The sequence below is a fragment of the Cyclopterus lumpus genome, chromosome 7 (assembly GCF_009769545.1).
Source record: "Cyclopterus lumpus isolate fCycLum1 chromosome 7, fCycLum1.pri, whole genome shotgun sequence".
NCBI classification, from domain to species: Eukaryota; Metazoa; Chordata; class Actinopteri; order Perciformes; family Cyclopteridae; genus Cyclopterus; species Cyclopterus lumpus.
In genome coordinates, this window is record NC_046972.1 from 16216062 (window position 1) to 16235741 (window position 19680).

General features: G+C 37.0%; 2 protein-coding genes across 4 annotated transcripts; one reads left to right on the top strand and one right to left on the bottom strand.

Annotated features, from left to right (window-relative positions):
- Positions 1-1752: 1752 nt before the first annotated feature.
- Positions 1753-8109, bottom strand: nemp1 (nuclear envelope integral membrane protein 1). Of its 3 annotated transcripts, XM_034536722.1 has the most exons (10): positions 7962-8109; positions 6932-7053; positions 6382-6598; positions 6228-6300; positions 6050-6143; positions 5833-5947; positions 4816-5041; positions 4353-4529; positions 3333-3423; positions 2500-2609 (listed from the first exon to the last, which is right to left on the bottom strand). In XM_034536722.1, the coding sequence occupies exons 1-9, from the start codon at positions 8071-8073 to the stop codon at positions 3372-3374; spliced, it is 1188 nt and encodes a 395-aa protein (XP_034392613.1). In that variant the 5' UTR covers positions 8074-8109; the 3' UTR covers positions 2500-2609; positions 3333-3371. The 3 variants fall into 3 exon arrangements, with proteins under 3 accessions (XP_034392612.1, XP_034392613.1, XP_034392614.1); XM_034536721.1 differs by lacking the exon at positions 3333-3423 and having other exon boundaries at positions 1753-2609; XM_034536723.1 differs by lacking the exon at positions 2500-2609 and having other exon boundaries at positions 3404-3515.
- A 3752-nt stretch (positions 8110-11861) lies between these two features.
- Positions 11862-19537, top strand: cd63 (CD63 molecule). Its single transcript, XM_034536210.1, has 8 exons — positions 11862-11994; positions 12880-12965; positions 16698-16886; positions 17045-17119; positions 17210-17308; positions 17500-17643; positions 18736-18819; positions 19123-19537. Exons 2-8 carry the CDS (start codon positions 12900-12902, stop codon positions 19186-19188), a joined length of 723 nt encoding a protein of 240 aa, XP_034392101.1. The 5' UTR covers positions 11862-11994; positions 12880-12899; the 3' UTR covers positions 19189-19537.
- Positions 19538-19680: the final 143 nt, after the last annotated feature.

Consider the following 19680-nt stretch of genomic DNA (forward strand, 5'->3'; position numbering starts at 1 on the left):
AAGCATCAATTGTGGACCAGTTTGTAAGCTGTGGGGAACTCCAGACACTTTACATGATGCCACACCATGAGGGGGCTGTCACAGCATGTATAATATGCTTGTATCCAAGGGATTCTCCCTCCTCCTTTTGCATGCAATGTGGTCATGTTTGCTTTGCAGTGAGGTTTCCCTGTTGGTGATGCATTTCTTTGGGGAAGTCATTGGAAAAGCATCAGTTGAGTATGACTATCTGATCCTGGGAAACGCATGCAAATAGTGCTATCCGTAATCAGCTGTTGTATACATGACTAATCAGTTATTGGGGTGTTCCCTGTGTTCACATTCGGGGAGGAAATTCACATTAGTGTAAAGAAGCCAGTGGTGGGATGCGGAGGGCAGTTGGGCTAAATGTCATTAGATATGGCTCACTGGAACTCGACAGTGGGAAAGAAAATTATGAATACAGTGGTGTAGTTGTTGGCGCCAACATATACTAAAATGTAACTGATGCAAGATATATTGCCATCTTGCTTGAACAGCATAGCTTGGTCATCCCAGTTTTGCTTCCACTTCCAATTCAATGTGAACTCAGAAAACTTGGCTCGAGGTACTCAATATGCTGTCTATTTAAAAGTGAGAGACTTTAGTGCACAGGACTCCGAGTGTGACTCATGCATTATGAGTGAATGCCAGTCATCACTTTGTCGTTTAACATCTGGAAACAGAGTTACATGGAGAGATAAACAGCAGATATGAGAAAGGTCAGAAGTTTTAACTTTGTTCTGGGGACCTAAAATCCAGTCATATTTAACGGAAGATGTGTAACACAGACGGTAAATGCAAAAAAAATCACTAATGGGATCAGGGGGGGATTTTTTGATTACTGACGGAAAGACAAAAGATATCATTCATAATGCTGACACATATTCAGTTTGCTGTCATTTCTAATCAAATGAAGCATCTGCAAGAGCAGAATGAATAACAATCTCTTTAAAGCTATGTACAATCTAGACTGGTTGATTAGATGATAGGACATTGATCAAAAACAGTAACGGCAATGTGTTAAGTCATTAATCAAACAAATGTGCATTTTCAGCTTCTCAAATGCAAGGATTCTCTTATTTCATTGTACGCTGAATAACTAGCCATTCTTTTAACTAAGATGTTCCAATGTCCAGGTTCCTTTCTTTTTATTAAGATTGTTTGAACAAAACTCTTTCAACCATTTTGAAATTGTATAGATGGAATAGATGTTAATAGGAATCTGGTAATGCTTCAAATATCTTAAATTATTCTAATGAAAATCTATCAATACATCTTGTGGTGGAAGAAGTAGTACTTGCAGCAAAATGCACTTACAAGTAGCAACAGTATACAAAAAAAAAGTAATTCAGCAGCAGAATGACCCACAACAGTGATTTTGATTATTATAAAGTAGATGCATCGCATCTTATGTTTCAGCTGATTAAAGTAAAGCCACTGTTGGGTAGTTTAATATTAAATGTATCATATTCTATAAATGTATCTCATTTTGTATGTAAAACCCTGATCTGCAAAGTAACTACAGCTGTCAGATAAATGTAGCGGAGTAAAAATAACTTTTTCCCTCTGAAATTTAGTGTACAGTACTTGAGTGAAGAAATCATTTTTGCACCCACTATAAAAAAATAAAACCAGGCTTATTGGTTTACCCAAAGCCATGTGCTCATGCAATTAACGTCTTGCCACTTTTAGTTCTAATAATCGTATACAAATATGCTAATTCCTCCATACCAGAGTTAAAGTATATTTTTATTCAAAATACTTTGGGGACACTCATTTGTGTTCATTAAAAATGAAAACACTGAAATACAAACAAACATTTCCTCCCTGAGCCGAAAGATAGAATAATAACCACCACCGTATCGTGCAGCAGTTCAAAAAGTGGAGAACATATCACATGGTGTACATGAAATCTGAACGCCCTCATTGCTGTGGTGAATCCATTTAGGAATAAGGGCTGTGAACACAACTTGCTTCGAAAACTAAAACTTAAAATCCTTTTCTAAGATAAAGACAACACAAACTACCAACACAGTCAAAAGTTAAATTGCTTTTGACCTCTGAAAATGGTCCTAATCGCAACTCGTCTCCATATTTGCAACCTCGATTTTAACAGAGGCCGTTGTCCCCCCCCCCAAAAAGAAAGATTTGGCTGTAGTGCACATTCTTTGAAACTACATTACTTTGATATTTTTTATGCTGATAACAGATCTGACCACACTGTTCTGCCTGTTTTTTTGTTTAGAGCCTGGACTCAAGGTGGCTCTTCTGACCGATGTCACAATCCAGAGTGTTCTTAATCCAGCCTCCACAGTAATCCCTTAGTCTGGACGTTTGCATTGAAGCCATGGAGAGACGTTCTCCGGCCACCTTTACGAAAGGCAATGATATAATTGTCTCTGTTTTGTACATCTCTTAATACAGCGCTGTCTCACTCTGGTATCATCATTGGCTTAATATTGTCGTCTTCGTCGTCTGTGTCAAATAACTCGTCCTCAAAAAATGATCCTCCAAAGCCGTATTCCTGCACGTGAACAGACACCTCATTTGACATCAAGTGAGGTGACCCTTCAATGAAATCAGCAAACCTGTGGAGTAAATGGACAGCAACAATATCCGTTAGTGTACAAACCATGTTCTGGTCTTTAGGAGTACCTACATACTACACATACAACTAAAAGGTGATTTTTGGCTACGTTTAAATGAAAGACTAAGGAGGAGTTATTTTAGATAGATTCATATACCATTAATCAAAAGATATGATAGAGATAGTTAAATCAATAAAAACACAAATTCTCACCTTCATTAATCAATACCTACAAAGCAATAATACTTAATTTATCCAGCAATTGTTGACCAATGCATCATAATTTAATTAGTTTAAGTAACAGTTTAATCCTTATCGGTGACTATATTTTTTGTATAAATATTTCTGAAAACGTGCAACATTAGTAATAGGCTGATACATCTATGTTCACTGCACTGATCATTATAAACTGCCAAGTAATATAAAAGCATGATAAAGCAAAATAATTACAAATTTAAAAATCTGTGTGAGATTATTGTGATATCTGACTAAGTATCAATTTAGGCAAGAAAATATAGTGCATATACAAAATATGAAACCCTTTTGGAAGTTTTAATGGTTTACAATATTGAATCAAAATAGATTTGAGGTGAAATCAGATATCTAAGTAATTACAAAATACAAACCAATTTAGATTCTTCCAAAAAGAGAAACTTTTGCCAACCTTTTACATGATGTCCAATCAGCGTTGAAGGTAAAAGTAGTGAAGTGAGGCATTTAATACCTGTGCTGGCAGTTCCTACATGTACCAGGATGCACTGCCCTAGAGACTCTGATGCTTGGAGGGTCCCTGCCGTCCATTTCCTCTCGCACAGCTAATGCAATGGCGACACAGAAATCGAAGAAAAGTGGAAATAGCCTGTAGTTCTTTCTGTCATCCATCCAACAACGTCAGTCAACAGGGTTTCTGCACATTTTTAAAGTACAAATTGAATGACTTAAGACTTTAATACCTACCTAAAAAGAAAAATACCATGCTGTGGGCATGCAGCAAACGACAAACTAGACTACAGTTTGAATTTGAGTGATAGAAATATTCAGTGTACAATAGCTAACATAACTGCATTCTCATTAACAAAACTTAATGGTATTGTGGTAGATCCAGTTCAATAGGAAACAATGCCCCCAGCATTCACCATCAAACATACAACTGCACTGTAGAGACAACTTGGGTGCAAACTTATCAGGGTTGAGAACAACCAGGACACCAAACAACACGCCCATGTGGGCCTCGCCTTCTTCTATTAGACATTTTAGACCCTGAATATCCACAACTGAATTTAAGGTGTTTTAAGACCTTTTAAGGATCTGCAGGGTCCCTGGTCAAGTGACAGCACTGGATGCAGAAAGAACAGATTGTGTAGCTGAAAACTCAGCTTTCTCTGTCAAATATAGCACGCTCTGATAATCTATTGCTTTAATCTACTAAATTTACCATCAACACTGATTGGAGATTCACATAAAAGGTGGCAAATGTTCCCTTTGAATAACCTTTGTGTAGTAGTAATGGGGCTTCAATTGATTCAGCCAATAGGTGAATTTGCCATCTATAAATTAAATTAAATTATTTCCCCTGTTAACTTAACAGGGGGAATACTTTTTATCAGCTTAGTATAGAGTCACAGTATCTCTTCATGGTAATAGCCGGACCCAAACATAAGTTGACAAATTGGGTTAAAGCAGCTTAATATGATGCGTTTTAATAAATTATAAACTTCTAGGAACAGAACATCATGATAGGCACCTTTTCGGTGACTGAAGCCTGGACACTGTCTTCCATGGGCTGAACTCTGGGCTGTTGCATTGCTTCCTCAGCATCTCCAGAGCACGCAAAGTCTCTTCTTCCCCCTGCTTTTGATACTCTTCATCAGTCAACAGGCGACGTGGTTCCGGCTTCCAACGAACATACCCTTTGACTTTCCTACACAACACAGCAAGAACTCAGTAAATAAAAAATAAAAAGAATTTAAATAAACAACAAATTACTCTTGAAATATAGTAGATTATCATGGGATTTTGTACAGTATCAAAAACACAAGTGTTATTATTAATATAATAATGGTTATAATAATGTGATACTTCTGTTTACACCCATTATCTACATTACACTTTATGCGCTAACAGGACCACAATATTTTAAAAGTTTATTTTGAGTTTCATATTATGGTACTCTTATGCCACCTTCTGTCAGAACTGTGAACACCCACCTCCATGCAGCAACTGTCAGAAAGACTGGGTACTCCAGATGTTTCGAGAACAAAGCTGCCACGATGATGGCGAATGCAACTTGCTGAATTTGAATCCCAAAATAAATCAAAAGTAGGCCAAATAGCTGCAGCGTCCATGACAAGATGTTAATGCTCTTCGCATCCACCAGAGGACCGTAACGGTAACACACAGCAAAAGTGATGAATCCCACCACTGTCACATAACCTAAGAAAAACACAAAAACAGACATATTGACACTTCCGTGTTTAGGAAGAACAAACCCAACATGATTAGATATACATATAGAAACTTTACAGATCATCATAGATAAATCAAATCAAATAAGACGGAGGAGACAGAGAAACTCAGGGCCTGTTAAAAGAAAATCTGCCAGTAGGGAGGTTAGGTTCAGAGTCAGTCACCAAGGTAACAAAACCAGAGTTTAACTTGCATTTCTTTTTTTAAACTGAAAACCCAGAATTTCCCTCATCTCAGGGTTAACTAACTCAGAGTTTACGCGCAACCTGCTTTTTTAAAAACAGGCTCCAGGTGACATCTTGCACCTGCCATCAGTGAACGCTTATGTGAATGGATGAATGTTGTAGTGTAAAGCACTTTAAGAGGCCAGAGTTTTGTTTATTAAGATAAACAAATATACTACTTAATATTTTTATTCTTATATTCTTAAGAATTAAAAGTGAATTGCTCTTTGAAAGGCTGCACTCATATTGTTATGCTATTATATTATCATTGTATCCGTTGCAATAAATGGTCTTTAAATGACAATATTGCTCATCACAATTACTTATGGGACAATAAATCATCCAACAAAAGTAGTTATACTGAAAGGTCTCAACCCTTTGACTTATAAAAGTTATTTTCAAGGTGTCAAATATAGTGAATGCTTATCTTACATACTCACTGGTCCAAAAATAGCTATTTAATATGCTATATTAAGTCATGCTTTAGTCTGATGTTTCTATCTATAACGTTTATGTGAACAAAAGGGTCGGTACCTAATGCCACGTTCCAGTGTTCTCGCAGAATTACGCCGAGGTTCCTGAAGACAAGTTGGATGGCGTACAAAGAAAACGACCAGCCACCAACAATCAAGACATAAAAAGGGCTTTTCTGCAGCAACAACCAACACAAAAGAGTACAATAATTAAGTAAGAGGCCAGAATTATTCAACTCATAAAACCATGGATATTTGTGGGCAATGAAATTCCTTACCTTTGGCAAAAAGCGTGCCAAAATGAAAAAGATGATGATGAGTGAGGCAATCATGCCAGTGCTCATTCCAGCAGAGTAGAAGAAAACTTGACTCCTTCATTTGAAAACGAGGAAAAAGTAGTCAAAAACATATAATGCTGTAAAATCCTAACAGTGTTACACGAGTTGGGAAAACTACCTGCTGAGTGAGCCTGCAAAGGTAAACAAAGACGCTCCAGCGAGGAAAACCAAAAACAGATAGATATCAAACTCTGAAAGGAAAAAAAGGATATTGTGTTAAATTTAATATGTCAATACCCAGCCAATTAAGTGTGTATTTGTTTTCCACTTACTACGAAGGGGCTTGACAGTGTACTTGGTTTTGTCAGCAGGATCGATCTTGAAGCACGTCTTCTTGCTGAACAGATTGATGTTAATAGTGGTTTCATTGTGCCGCTCACGTAACAAGCTCTGAAACCAGCCCCAGACACTGAAGCGATCCAACTCCTGCAGTTCCTCCTCACCCACCACAGTTTCCACCTTGAACACGTTTGAACTCCACACTTTGACCTATCAGAAATATTCAGTTATTATGGACCTAATCAACTGAGTTTCCCCATTACTAACTGTTAATATAAAGTGCTGTAAGATATAACCTTTGTAGGTTACTGTTTACACAATATCCCAGAAGAGGCTTCCCGTTTTTCTTGATGTCACTGATCACAGCATTATTTAACTTTAAAACCACATAACATTTGGCCCCAAGATACCCAGACTAAGGGTGAGAACACTTTTATAACAGCATTTGTTTTAACATTATCTAATTATTGTATGATTGAGAAAGTGCATTAAATACACAATAAACATTTCTGAATTTGGCTAACCCCCATTTGTGTAACTTACCTGAATTCTTGTCCATGCTTGCCTCCAACTCGGAACCACCAAGTTTTCGTAACAGAACCTGTTGGACCCTGACATTACGTACTGCTCTCCATCCTGGAGATCAGTTACGGGATGTTTATTACCTGTGTTTGATAAGAAGAGACATGCATGTAATACTAAGATTGCATCACATGTTGCTTGATAAGTTGGGCTGTTTACTGTAACCTGTGACATGGGCAACACATTTAAAAGATGACTGTTTTCAAGGGTTGTGTATTTTTTTTGTTATTGTCAATAAGTCTGTCCCTCAATATGTCCTGACTTCCCTACCCTGTCTTCCCCATGTCCTGCAATTCTAATTCAGACTAAATTTTGAAATATGGGTCACAAATATATACTTTCATTTTTAAAAAGGCAGCAAGACTGGGGAAGCTACTATGTGAAGTATAACTAGTGGTTTCATTATCACCTGTGTGTTTTTATTATTGTTATATATATACACATTTAGTACAATCCTAATAAACAGATATTAAAAACAGCCAGTCTGTTTTTAACTGCACATAAGTAACGTTTCATGTCAACTGAGATATTATACTTTTTCGAGCTCGATCCAGTCAAATCAACACCCAATACTATATTATAAGGTTAAAAGAGTACAGTAACGCATACCACAAACGTGACAGGTGTTAATATATAATTGTTAATACGTCAATGTTTTCACTAACGTTACCTGAATGTCTTTTCAGTGACACACAGGTTCTATAATTAGCGTGACAGCGGGTCGGGCTCAGCAGTATTTCAGGTTTCAGAGATTTGTTTACAGCCAAATTAAAACATATAACTTACATGATACCAACTGATTAAACGTCTCCCCTACACAGACACAGAATCAGAGAGAAAGGCTGAGCATTAAGTCACTTCTGTACAGTTTCACTTACGTCTAAAAAGCCCAACACAAGCTAACATGAGTTAGCCTGACCGATGTAACTTGTTTAAGATATGTATCACGTTAATGGAGGTCTCCGTTATTGCTGCCATCGCTGCTTCTTACCCGTATCCTGGTATCCTGACGTCTGAGGTAAACAGAGAAGTACCACCATGAATACCAGTAATTTAGCACTTAAGGAGGGGAAACCGTTTGTCATTTTCATGCATCCCGCCATGATGAGCCTTCTCGTTGTTTTGTCCCGCCCTTTCCGCCTCTGACGTTCGGTTGAGTTACAGGCCGTCGAGCCAATCACAGAGTCACACTAGATGCTGTCATCGTTGCTGTGCGTTCAACGTCTCTCCAAGTGGACTGTCAAGATAAACTTATGACTAGACCAGTCTATACACTATATTTTGTATAATTAGCTTATATGTTGGTATTTTTTTGTTTGTTTAAAAATTGAAGCCAGACAATATAGAATAAATATGTCCCGCACACTGTCTTTTTCACTTTTTCAATTCAATTCAATTCAATTCAGTTTATTTTGTATAGCCCAATATCACAAATTACAAATTTGCCTCAGAGGGCTTTACAATCTGTACACATACGACATCCCTGTCCCAGGACCTCACATCGGATCAGGAAAAACTCCCCAAAAATAACCTTTGACAGGGAAAAAAGGGAAGAAACCTTCAGGAGAGCAACAGAGGAGGATCCCTCTCCCCGGATGGACAGAAGCAATAGATGTCATGTGTACAGAATGAACAGCATTACAAAGTTACATAAACACATTACATGAATATGACAATGTATGAATGGAACTCCAATCTATGAAACAGAAGGAGGTAGAGAGGAGTTAATAAGGTGCAATGGAGAGATGTAAATTCATCCATAAGGAGAGAGAGAAGAGGAGATAGGTGCTCATTGTATCCTAAAACATCCCCCAGCAGCCTATAAGCCTATAGCAGCATATCAAGGGGCTCGACCAGGGCAAACCTGATTCAGCCCTAACTATAAGCGCTATCAAACAGGAACGTCTTAAGTCTATTCTTGAATGAGGTGACTGTGTCTGCCTCCCGGACTGAAAGTGGAAGCTGGTTCCATAAAAGAGGAGCTTGATAACTGAAGGCTATGGCTCCCATCCTACTTTTTAGGACTCTAGGAACCACAAGTAGCCCCGCATTTAGTGAGCGCAGCTCTCTAGTGGGGCAATATGGTACTACAAGCTCCTTAAGATATGATGGTGCATCACCAATCAAGGCTTCGTAGCCTAACTAACACTTGTGTTCAGAGATATTTATTGACAATGTTTTGGTATATCGACCCCCATTAGGTTACTTTACAAAACAGTGGAAGAGCATGTCTTAAACAAGTTGGTGAACCCATGTAGATCAATCAGGTCACACTACACAATGAAATCACTCAATCAAAAAAGAATCATGAACATCACTGCACCAAAGGCCAACAATATCAGAGTAAAAAAACAAAATTTCATAAAGAAAAAGTGTGTTGAAAATAGTTTAAAATGCACATCGACATAATGAAGAAAAGCTGCCATACCAAGATAAATCTTTATAACATGCAGTTCAGAATTGTTTGGAGCTTGTCAAATAGTTAGATTTGAAAATCTGGGATTTACGGTCAATCAAAACAAGTTTCAATTTACAAAATGTTGACTCAATCAAATTAAAACATTTTATTGCCGAAAGCTGGGTCTACTGCATTATAATGAAATGTTGCATTTGACAGATTCTCCCAAACATAATTTAAGAGCAAAGTAAAAAAACACCCAACCATAAATAAGCCCTGTGTTACCCTCTTGTGGACAGTCAGAGGAGATTCCATCAATTTGAGGACATTGAGACAAACCAACATACGTTTTATATAATTTTATTTTCAACTTTTAATAGGCTACATGTACAAGCAACACCTACACAGAAGCCACCACCACCGACACACAATAATGTAAAATAAGAGAAGCGAAACAAACACACAAACACACTAACACAAAGGTTGCCAGAGTAGCAAAAAATTGCCCATGCATGACCAGATACACTGTGTATACAGTGTCCTCGGGTGCTGTGACTGAAATGTCCAAACAGGCCGAAACTGTCTGCACATTGCCAAAGGCTAGGGTTGAACAATGAAGATGAGCAAATAAACTTTACACAAAGCCACAACATCCACAACTATAGATTGACCTTCAAAATCAGGTAAAAAAACTCCTTATGGTCCCTAACTTTTGTGATGCTGATGTGCTAAACTAAGATGAGGAACATGCTGAACATAATGAATGCTCAACATCAGTATTTTATCATTGTAATTGTGAGCATGTTAGCCTATAGCTCAAAGTACGACTGTGCCTATACAGCCTCACAAAGCTGCAAGTCCGGTTGCAGACTCTTATTCTTGTTACTTCACTACTGCCCATGAGCTCCAGGCCTACGTGGTGAACTAATGGCTTAACCACATGACACTGCATTTTAGCTGTGTTATCATTGTGGTCCCACAGCTTACAGGAGGATTAAACGGAACCTTTCTGCTATGTCCTTTTTCATAAACCAGACAAATTAAAATGTTATTTAAAATTCAGTTCCTGAGCTTGACTTGAACTATGCAGGGAACATTTACAGTAAGCTGATATTATAGGTCCATTATGGTTTCCTCAGAGATGTGGCCCACTGAGGTGTTTGTTTTTGACACTTGTGGTACAATAAGCGTACACGGTACAGGGAGACCAACTGGTCAACAATTCGGTCCACTGCATTTATCCTATCAGCATGAATGTGAGAAGAAATGCAGCATGAGTCAGATGTCCCCACTGCTATTATAAATCATAGCACAAAGAATCAGAAAGAAAGCTCTGCAAATTCAGTAACTCAATAGTTCATATATACTTTTCTCTTTTGATCATTTGTTTAAAATAGAACATTGTTGCATTCAAGCAATATCAATGTGAGCTTTAAATACTGAATTATTTTGTAGTATTCACAAAGACTTTTGATTTTTACCACATGAACATAACTTTGAGCGTGGAGTTCACTTTGTCCAGTCTAAACATAACATATTCAAAATGAGGATATACTTACTTTGTCAAAATGAGCACATTGACCATTTAAAAGCCCTTTTAGAAAGGTCCCTGCATTTGGTCGGGTGACATTTGAAGTATTTGAGTATATTACTCAAGGAGACCATTATTCATCAATCTGAGGATGTTACTCAATGTGTAGAAGAGGAAATCTTTGAAAAACTCAGTTTCTTACAGGCCTTTGACAAGTGTGACACTGTTTAATTTTGTAACAGCATTTGAATCACCATGAATAATGTCTCTGTTTTGGGAGATGAGAGACTGGGGAGATCACCTGATTCATATATTTCACAATGCCTTCATTCCTGTTGTGTATAGTGTCTATTAAACACACATACCTATGTTATTACTAAAGAGAAAGACTAAACATCCAGCCAACAAAAAAATGTGTTCTGAGCATAAGCTTAACTGATTTATTTATTTTCATTTACAGGTTAATGAACAGGTGTTGCGCAGTGGTAGAAAGTTACAACCTATTCGTCGGCCTACTTAAGTAAAATGTTACTTAATTTCAGTATTTTCTTCAATACATTTCAGTGTAAAATATTATACGTACTCCACTCCATTTGTGTGACAACCTTAGTTAATCGTTCCTTTGCAGATTCTGATTAATAATACAATATCATACAATATTTACCTCTGAAATGTAGTTAAAGTAGCAGAAATGTGAATTACTTAAGTGCAAATACCTCACAATTGTAAATTAAGTAGCCTATACTACTTGAGTTACACTACTTGAGTAAATGTACTCTTACTTTTAGTTACTGTGTAATACGCTTGTTACTTTTACTTTAGTAAAATATCTGGATATTTCTTCCACCACTGCGAATGACTTCTTTTCACTAGTACCAGCGAGCAGACGCAGTTAACATTTTGGGAAAGTTGTGTCTTCAACGAGGAGACCTTGAAGGCACCATAATGAGTTGTGGTCAATAAATGGAGAAGTAGAGGAGGTGGGAAGTGAAGGAGCCAAGGGAGGAGCGACTATAAACGGCAGGAGTTAACATTTCAACACTTGGTCGTCGTCTTCGCCTCTCATCGCAGGGTTTTACAGACTTCTTCTCTAAGGTAAGATGGGTTTATTCGCTGTTGTTACCGTTTCGGTTTTTAACACTATTCAACAAAACACGTGCGTTAGTCAAAAAGAGGACGTTTTCAGTTTCACCGTCGGGGATGATACGTTTCTATCGTTTGTGTTTGTGGAAGATTAACTTAGTTATCAAACTCCACAAATTCAATAAGAGAAACTGTCTCTGGATGATGTAAGTTTTTGGCCTGTGACAAAGCAGATATTGTTGGTCATGTATCGGTGATTAACGGTCCGGGGCTGGACTGCACCGACGGGGCTGCGCTTCTTCCTCAAATCGGCACTTTGAATCACTTGCATTCAAAGGCCTGAACATATTGTAACAGACTGTCTCATGTGTTTTGGTATTGGAGAGGATATGCCCCTTCGGGGTTGCCGTAGAGAGGAAAAGTAACTGGACTGGGGAGGGACAAATAAAATTAAGAGTGAAGCCGTGGGCTGAACGGCATGCCTGATCTCCCGACTCCGTTTATTACCGGTTATAAGTGAACCTCACACACGAACCCAGAACGCTCGGTTACAATATCATTTAATAGTATTAAAGGATAGCCCTGCCCATATTTAAGGGCTGGTTTACTGAGTGCCATCGCCTTGGTTGTAATTAAATTCAGTCAAACAATTATAAGATGTGTGGTTCACTGACCTACTGGTCTGGCTTCATAGAAACTAAAGTGTCTAGTTTGTCACAGCCGTCAAGTTCACGATTTAAGGCCTTTTATAGATTAACTATACAACGAAAAATCAAATGACTCATATCTTCCAGTCTGCTTCTGCACATATTACAGCAGATGTAATGCTCATGACACTGCATGGAAAAAGTGAATGTGACAAAGTGTGTTTGAATATATGTTTATGTTTTCATCCAGGAAACAGATCAGTATCAGCCATGGCTGTAGAGGGGGGAATGAAATGTGTCAAGTTCCTGCTTTTCTTTTTCAACTTCATTTTTTGGGTGAGTATCAGCTAACCACCTCTTTAAATGTTTACTAACTAAGGCAGCAGAGTGGATGCAGATGGCACCTAAACATATTGTTAGTGGGAAGTGAAGGGAGCTTGTGCTGGCTGAAACTGAAGCCACAAAGAAGCAAACAGGAAACATGGCCACTTTGTGATGTCCGGTGTTGATTTGAGTTAACAAGATACACCAGCGTATCTTTTTGTTCAGCTGTAATATAGACTAGTTGTGTGGCATTTCTCCTTTTTCCAGCCCTTGTGACTTTGAGCGTGAACTCTGGTCTTGTTACCCATACTTTGACATAATTATCTGTAACATATTCATCTGTAAAATCAGCTGATGAGCAAACACACAACCTTTGGCATCCTCTCTTGATTTATTCTACCTGAACACTAACTGGCTTACATCATTGTTTAATATACATTAGATGAACATGAGGGCATTTGTCTCAAATATCCTGGATCAAGCTGAGTGTTTCCTCGTTTTGTGTTTGTGAGCTTTACAGCGAGAGAGGTGGTGATGGAATGTGAATCTTATGACCAGGTTGAACGAACGGCATCATGTGACTTTACTCCGCTCCTTTGCTGCTACTGGCAATGTTACATCGTCAACTCTGTAGCACTGAGCAAAACTCTTGATAATCGTCTCAGGAGGAAGTACAGAATGACAAACAGTTTATTTAGTTCCTTTACTCTGTGCACATGTATAAGGTCTAAACAAAAAATACTTTCATTGCTGATGATAACAGTTGTATACAACTTATTTCTTGTTGGTGGTGTTTTTGTATCTTTAGACTGTTGGTTAGACAAAATAAGACATTTGAAGATGCCAAAAACCAACAAAACCAAAACAGCAGTAGTAATTTAATACACTATATTGTAGTTGTAAGCAGATATAAGTGTGTACTTCTGTGTTTGTAGAATACAAATATACTGGAGGCTAATGATACAACAGTTAATTATATAACAGTTCATGACATTGTAAAATCACGACATATAAATTGTAATAATATGAAATATTTCATAAAATAAGTTATAATTGGGGACAAATACTGTGTTAATAAACACATACAAAGATATATTTGATCTACTCACAACTACATTATAGTGTGTTTTTTAAATTATGTGTTAGATGTTTATACTGCTTATGAATGTTAAGCAGGAGGGGTTAAAGCAACTTGTTATCTCTTTGATTAATTTTGCGGTTATTTCTCAATTAGATTAGTCAATAAAATGTTGAACAATTATTCAACAAATGTTTCATCAAGAAATAAAAGTCAAACTTAATGAAAAACATAACCTTTTTTTCCCACTCTATTCTATTGTATTCTCATTTTTATATTGGGTCTTTGCTCTGTTTGCCTGATCTTTTTATTCTTTTATGTTTTCCTAAGTCAAACATTAGTCACTTTATTTGACTCAAGCTCAAATATTTACACTGGTGTTGGCACTAAGGAGAGGTCCTTAGCAGCAGCGAGGGCTTATCATGGAAAACATACAACTAACTTGACAGACAAATCATCTGACATAAAGGCTACTCTCAGTCTAAATATATAATGTTGATAAGAGCATTTCTAATAAGAATAATAAAGGGAACTCTGCGAACAAAGACCTCCACCAAGGCCAAATGCCCTATCTCGTGGTGTTTAAGAACAATAATGTGTCTAAGCCCCGTGATTCGGATCCGCTTTTAAATCTAACAGGATCTTCATTGGCCTATGTTACACCCTTCCACCACGTTTCATTAAAATGGGGCCAGTGGTTCTTTCTGTAATCCTGTGGACAAACAGAGAGACAAACCAAACAAAGAACTTTTCTTCTTGACATAGGTATGTAGTAAGACTAGTTAGCAGGAAGAGTTTGATTGATCCTGGGGTTTCTGTTCATTTGTTTACAGCGAGTCGACTATGCTGCTTTTAAAAAGATGGTAGGAAAAAACTGCTATCGAGAATTGACTCAGTTAATAAAGTAACTACAATAACAATAAACTGCATTATTTATTTATCCTGTACTGCTTCCTGCCGAGGTGATTTTGTTTTTGCGTGATGACTCATATTTCAAGTCATAAAAAAGTCTGATTATTGATAACATCAGCCTTATCAAGGTTATACATATGTCTTGATTACTTATCAGCAAGCTAAAATAATTGTTAAGTCAAACAAAATAATATTGATAGGCCGCAATGTTAATCCTTCAAGCAGGGATATGCGGTAATATTTTTAAGCATTATAAAATAATGTGATCATTTCACGTGTGAACATCAACGTTAGTTGGAGCTCAGTTCGTTAAGCTCATTGCAACATTATAGGGAATTCACAAACAATGAGCCAAAAGTCACAGTCACTTGATTTTCCAAACTGATTAATATATTCACTCCTCTTGCCTTGCGGTCAGCCTTTTCCTCTCCTTATTCTGTCTTTATGTATCACTTGACCAGTGATGTCCTCTTCCAGACACCCTAATTTGATGATGCTTTATCATCATATGAGTTGCTGTTTGAGTTAGCACTTGAAGGTCTGTTTAATGTCCAATAAAATAAATAGAGTTGAGGGGCTGCAATTTTCCTGATTGATTAATCAGCCTGTTACTTTCTTAATTAATCATTTGGCATTACAAAAATATTTAATAAATGATATTATGCATATATTTCTGGTGATTGACTCGATCAATTTATTGTCTCATTGCTCTACTGGTTAAATCCCTTCCTGTCCTCAAATCGAATCCCACGACACATTTGTATCTGACCTGAGTGGACAGCCTGCCGTAAAAGTAAACAACACGCAGTCAGTTCACCGTGAGGTTTGTTTGAGAGCCAGCTGATCCCAGTCAAACAGTTCGCCCACTCACTGTTTGTAAAAGATTATATAGATAAGTTATTCTCACCCCACCCAAAACAGTAACACGATGTATCATCTGATCATTTCACGTCTGCTTCCAGGAACTGAAGAATGTTGCAACTTCCTCTCATCATTTTAGAATTAGGGCTTACTCGTTTTGTTTGAGGGATGTCTTCATATGGAAGCAAAGTTTGAATCTTATAAGCAAGTAAATATTTTTTTCTTACATTTAGCCACAACTGAATTCCCAATGTTGAAATTTAAATATCTCTTATAGACTAGAAAATGTTTTTCTTTGACCCTTAACCATCACTCTAAATTTAGTGTGGTTTTATTTCTGGTAGGTATTTTAAGCCGTATGGCCTTATAAGTGGCAATGTTGGTCTTTCATTCTCCCACTTTGGTCCAGACTAAAATATCATAATAAAACCCATGGCTTAAAATATACAATACAAAGAGTAATAATTGTCTGTGTTTATAGATGGAGATGCCAGTAAAAATTTGACAGATGTCTATGACAGGTTGTCAATGGGGAAAATGTTTTTTGGTCCTGAGGGGATTTTTCACCCAAAAAAAGGCTTCTTTTTCTTTTTTTTACCTGGAAAGAAATCTTTCCTAGACATTTTCAAGAGGGGAGTTCAAAGCATATGAATTCACACAAATGTCCATCATAATCAGATATTTAAGTTTTATAAATACAATTTCAACATTACATTAAATATTTAGCAGCATTTCAATTTCAAAATCAGCTACCAATAAACTCAAAATGATTACGGCCTCTCTTTACTTCCATTGTGTTACCAGATCATCTGTCAGCTAAAAAAACCTTTGTATTACATGAAAAGAGATCCCAGAAATTCCAACTTAATTTAACCACCCTCTCTTTCCTGCAGCTATGTGGCATAGCATTGATTGTCGTGGGAATCCTGGTTCAAGTGGGATTTCACGAAACCTTGATCATCCGCGATGTGTCGGCCTCAGCAGCTCCCGTTGTCATCATTGCAATCGGCGTTGTGATTTTCTTCATCGCCTTCTTTGGCTGCTGTGGTGCCTGGAAAGAGAGCAACTGCATGATCACCATGGTAATTAACCTTGTGTGGTGTCTGTTAAACCAGACAGCAAAAAGGGTTGAATTAACTTTGCGGTACAAATGAATAATGTGTGTACAACATGTATTATGTAGCTTAGTAGTAATAGTAGTTATGTTGATGTAAGTCATTTTAATTTCTGTTTTCCCCAGTTTGCCATTCTTCTCTTCCTGATCATTGTTGTTGAGATTGCAGCAGTAATCGTTGGATACGTCTTCAGAAACAAAGTGAGTGTAGAATTTCACAGTTTTGTTTGTGTGTGTATGTAAGAACACGCAGAATGTGAGGTTAACTTCCATGTTGTGTCTCCCATGTAGCTGTCAAATATCGTCCAGGATAGTCTCACTGACATGATTTCTGGTTACAAGAACGGCACAGATGAATTCAGAAGCACCTTGGATAAACTGCAGGAGGATGTGAGTTTGTAACTTCTCCTATTCACTGTTTGCTGACAACACCTTTACATAACACTGCTGCATCCTGTTGGTCTGCGCTGCATGACATGATACTGTTATTCTTTGCACAATCTGTTGACACAAGCTATGTCCTTTTACTGTATATTGCTGGCCGGTCCAATTTCAATGTTTTCCGCTTGACTCATTTGCAGTTGAAATGCTGTGGTGTAAACAGTTCCTCTGATTGGAGCAGTTTTAGAGCTGATGGAAACTCTGTGCCTGACTCATGCTGCTTGACTCTCTCAACCAACTGTGGAATCAATGCCATGACGAACGCTGCCATAGTGCACCAGAAGGTAACCCCCCAGTTGATGTACTGTTTTGAAGTCAGTGAACATGAGATAGTTAAAATTACACAGATAATACGTATAACACACAGCTGAAAGACCTTTATGCGAAGCAGCAGGAAATGTAGGGTTTGTATTCGCAGTAACTTAATACAGTTGTGATTTGTCCGACAGTGAACTGTTCACATACATCGTTTACTGTCTGCTATCAAATAAAAGGCATATAGTGCCTCAGACAAATTATAAATAACAGAAACAAATGACTGCTTGTATCAATATTGGTCATTGAGTGTTGGACTTTCTTTTTTTACATTAAAAACATTCTGATAACAATCCTTAAAAACATTTTTTAAAGACTTTTACAGATGAAAAACTAGTCAGTGCTATCTATAAACTATGCGATAGTGGCCATGTTTCAAGCTTCTGTTAAACCTATCTTCATCTCTCTATCTTAATTCTTCTTTGAAATTATCGGCAGACATACAGACCAATACATATAAACCTGCGCTATTCAACACATCAGCTGATTTATTTGTTGGGCTAAAGTGAGAAGAGAAAGGTTATGCAAACCTGCAGAGAATTACAACCAACATTGCAGTTATACTTTGCTTTTAATCCTCGTTCAGCTCATTATCAGTCTAGTCAGCAATAGCAAAGACACACACAAGTTTGTGTGCATGTAAATTAGACATCTCTGTGGTATAACTGACCTCAAAATATGTTCGCTGACTTTTTGGAAAACACTAAGGAATGTATTGGTATATGACTCGCCCATGTAACAGCTAGAATATTTAGTGTAAGAACACTTTTATGTCCATATTTTGTCACCTATATACAATATGCAAAGCCAGTTTTGTTTGCAAAGTGAGGGGTAAATACTTATTGAGGGTGTTAATACGGTCACAAAAAAAGAAAAAAGATTTGAAGGAAAATAAATAGTTTGATTTTGCAATAAGTTATTTTTACACATACAGCATTGGGGGGTGTTTGAACTATGAGAGGAAGTGAAGCCAAAGTCAACGTTTTACCATAAAGCAACTCAAATAACTCAACCATGGAAATTTCCATATTGAATCTAACTTTAGTTTGTTGTTGTTTTAGGGTTGTCATGATGCGTTGGAGGCTTTTCTGAAGAAAAACATCCTGTGGGTGATAGTTGTAGCTCTTGTCATTGCTGGCCTGCAGGTACGTAACATCAATAGAAGTACAAAAAAAATCTGTCCAGACACTAAGGAAGTAGTGCATTAATGCTAACAAGTAAACGTTTACAACATTTAACCTTCTAATATTTCATATGAAAGATGAAAGATAGTGTTAGTGTTTTTGTAGTAATTTAATTAATTTTTAATGTCGCTGGGACTTTATTTTGCTTCTAAAAGTGCTACAGAATTGATTTTATTCTAAGTCTGTCAAACAAGTTTATTGCCAGCAGATGAAAAAAAAACGATCTGTCCTCTCCCTCTTGTGTGTGATCGTTTTAAATTCCAGATTTTGGGCATCGTGTTCTCCTGCTTGTTGATAAGAGGCATCCGCAGCGGCTACGAAGTCATGTGATTCAGCTTCACACCCGAGTAGGAGTTGTCTGTTCGAGTTATGCTTATTGGGATCTTCATTTGGAAACTTTTAATATGTTCATCCTATATTTCAGATATATTGCACAAAACAATAGATTTTCGATCATATTTTTATAGGTTAACAATATCTCTACTTTGATACTGTGTATACGTTTTATGTTTCTGTTGATTGTGAGGCATATTAACACTTTTACTGGTTCTGTTGAGAAGACTTAAGATCTGTTTTTATGGTTTGCTGTTTTCCAGTTTTCTTTAAAGACTTTTAAATTATTTCTGTATTAATTGAAGCGTAAATACAAACGTAGAAAATAAATGCATCATGAAAGTTATTTATTTCAGACTCAGTTCCATCACAATGTATATAATTGGCACAGCAACACAACATTCAAAACTGTTGAGCAAATTTTTATATATATATATATATATATATATATATATATATATATATATATATATATATATATATATAAAA

What these genes read in the sequence shown, in the direction of transcription:
- nemp1 (XM_034536721.1), bottom strand. Translation starts at nt 8,073, where the DNA reads ATGGCGGGATGCATGAAAATGACAAACGGTTTCCCCTCCTTAAGTGCT. An exon ending in CACTGTCAAGCCCCTTCGTA is followed by an intron (nt 6,301 to 6,381) that starts GTAAGTGGAAAA and finishes TTTTCCTTTCAG; the next exon opens with AGTTTGATATCTATCTGTTT. An exon ending in CTGACAGTTGCTGCATGGAG is followed by an intron (nt 4,530 to 4,815) that starts GTGGGTGTTCAC and finishes TGTGTTGTGTAG; the next exon opens with GAAAGTCAAAGGGTATGTTC.
- cd63 (XM_034536210.1), top strand. Translation starts at nt 12,900, where the DNA reads ATGGCTGTAGAGGGGGGAATGAAATGTGTCAAGTTCCTGCTTTTCTTT. An exon ending in GCAACTGCATGATCACCATG is followed by an intron (nt 16,887 to 17,044) that starts GTAATTAACCTT and finishes TGTTTTCCCCAG; the next exon opens with TTTGCCATTCTTCTCTTCCT. An exon ending in TTGTCATTGCTGGCCTGCAG is followed by an intron (nt 18,820 to 19,122) that starts GTACGTAACATC and finishes TTTAAATTCCAG; the next exon opens with ATTTTGGGCATCGTGTTCTC.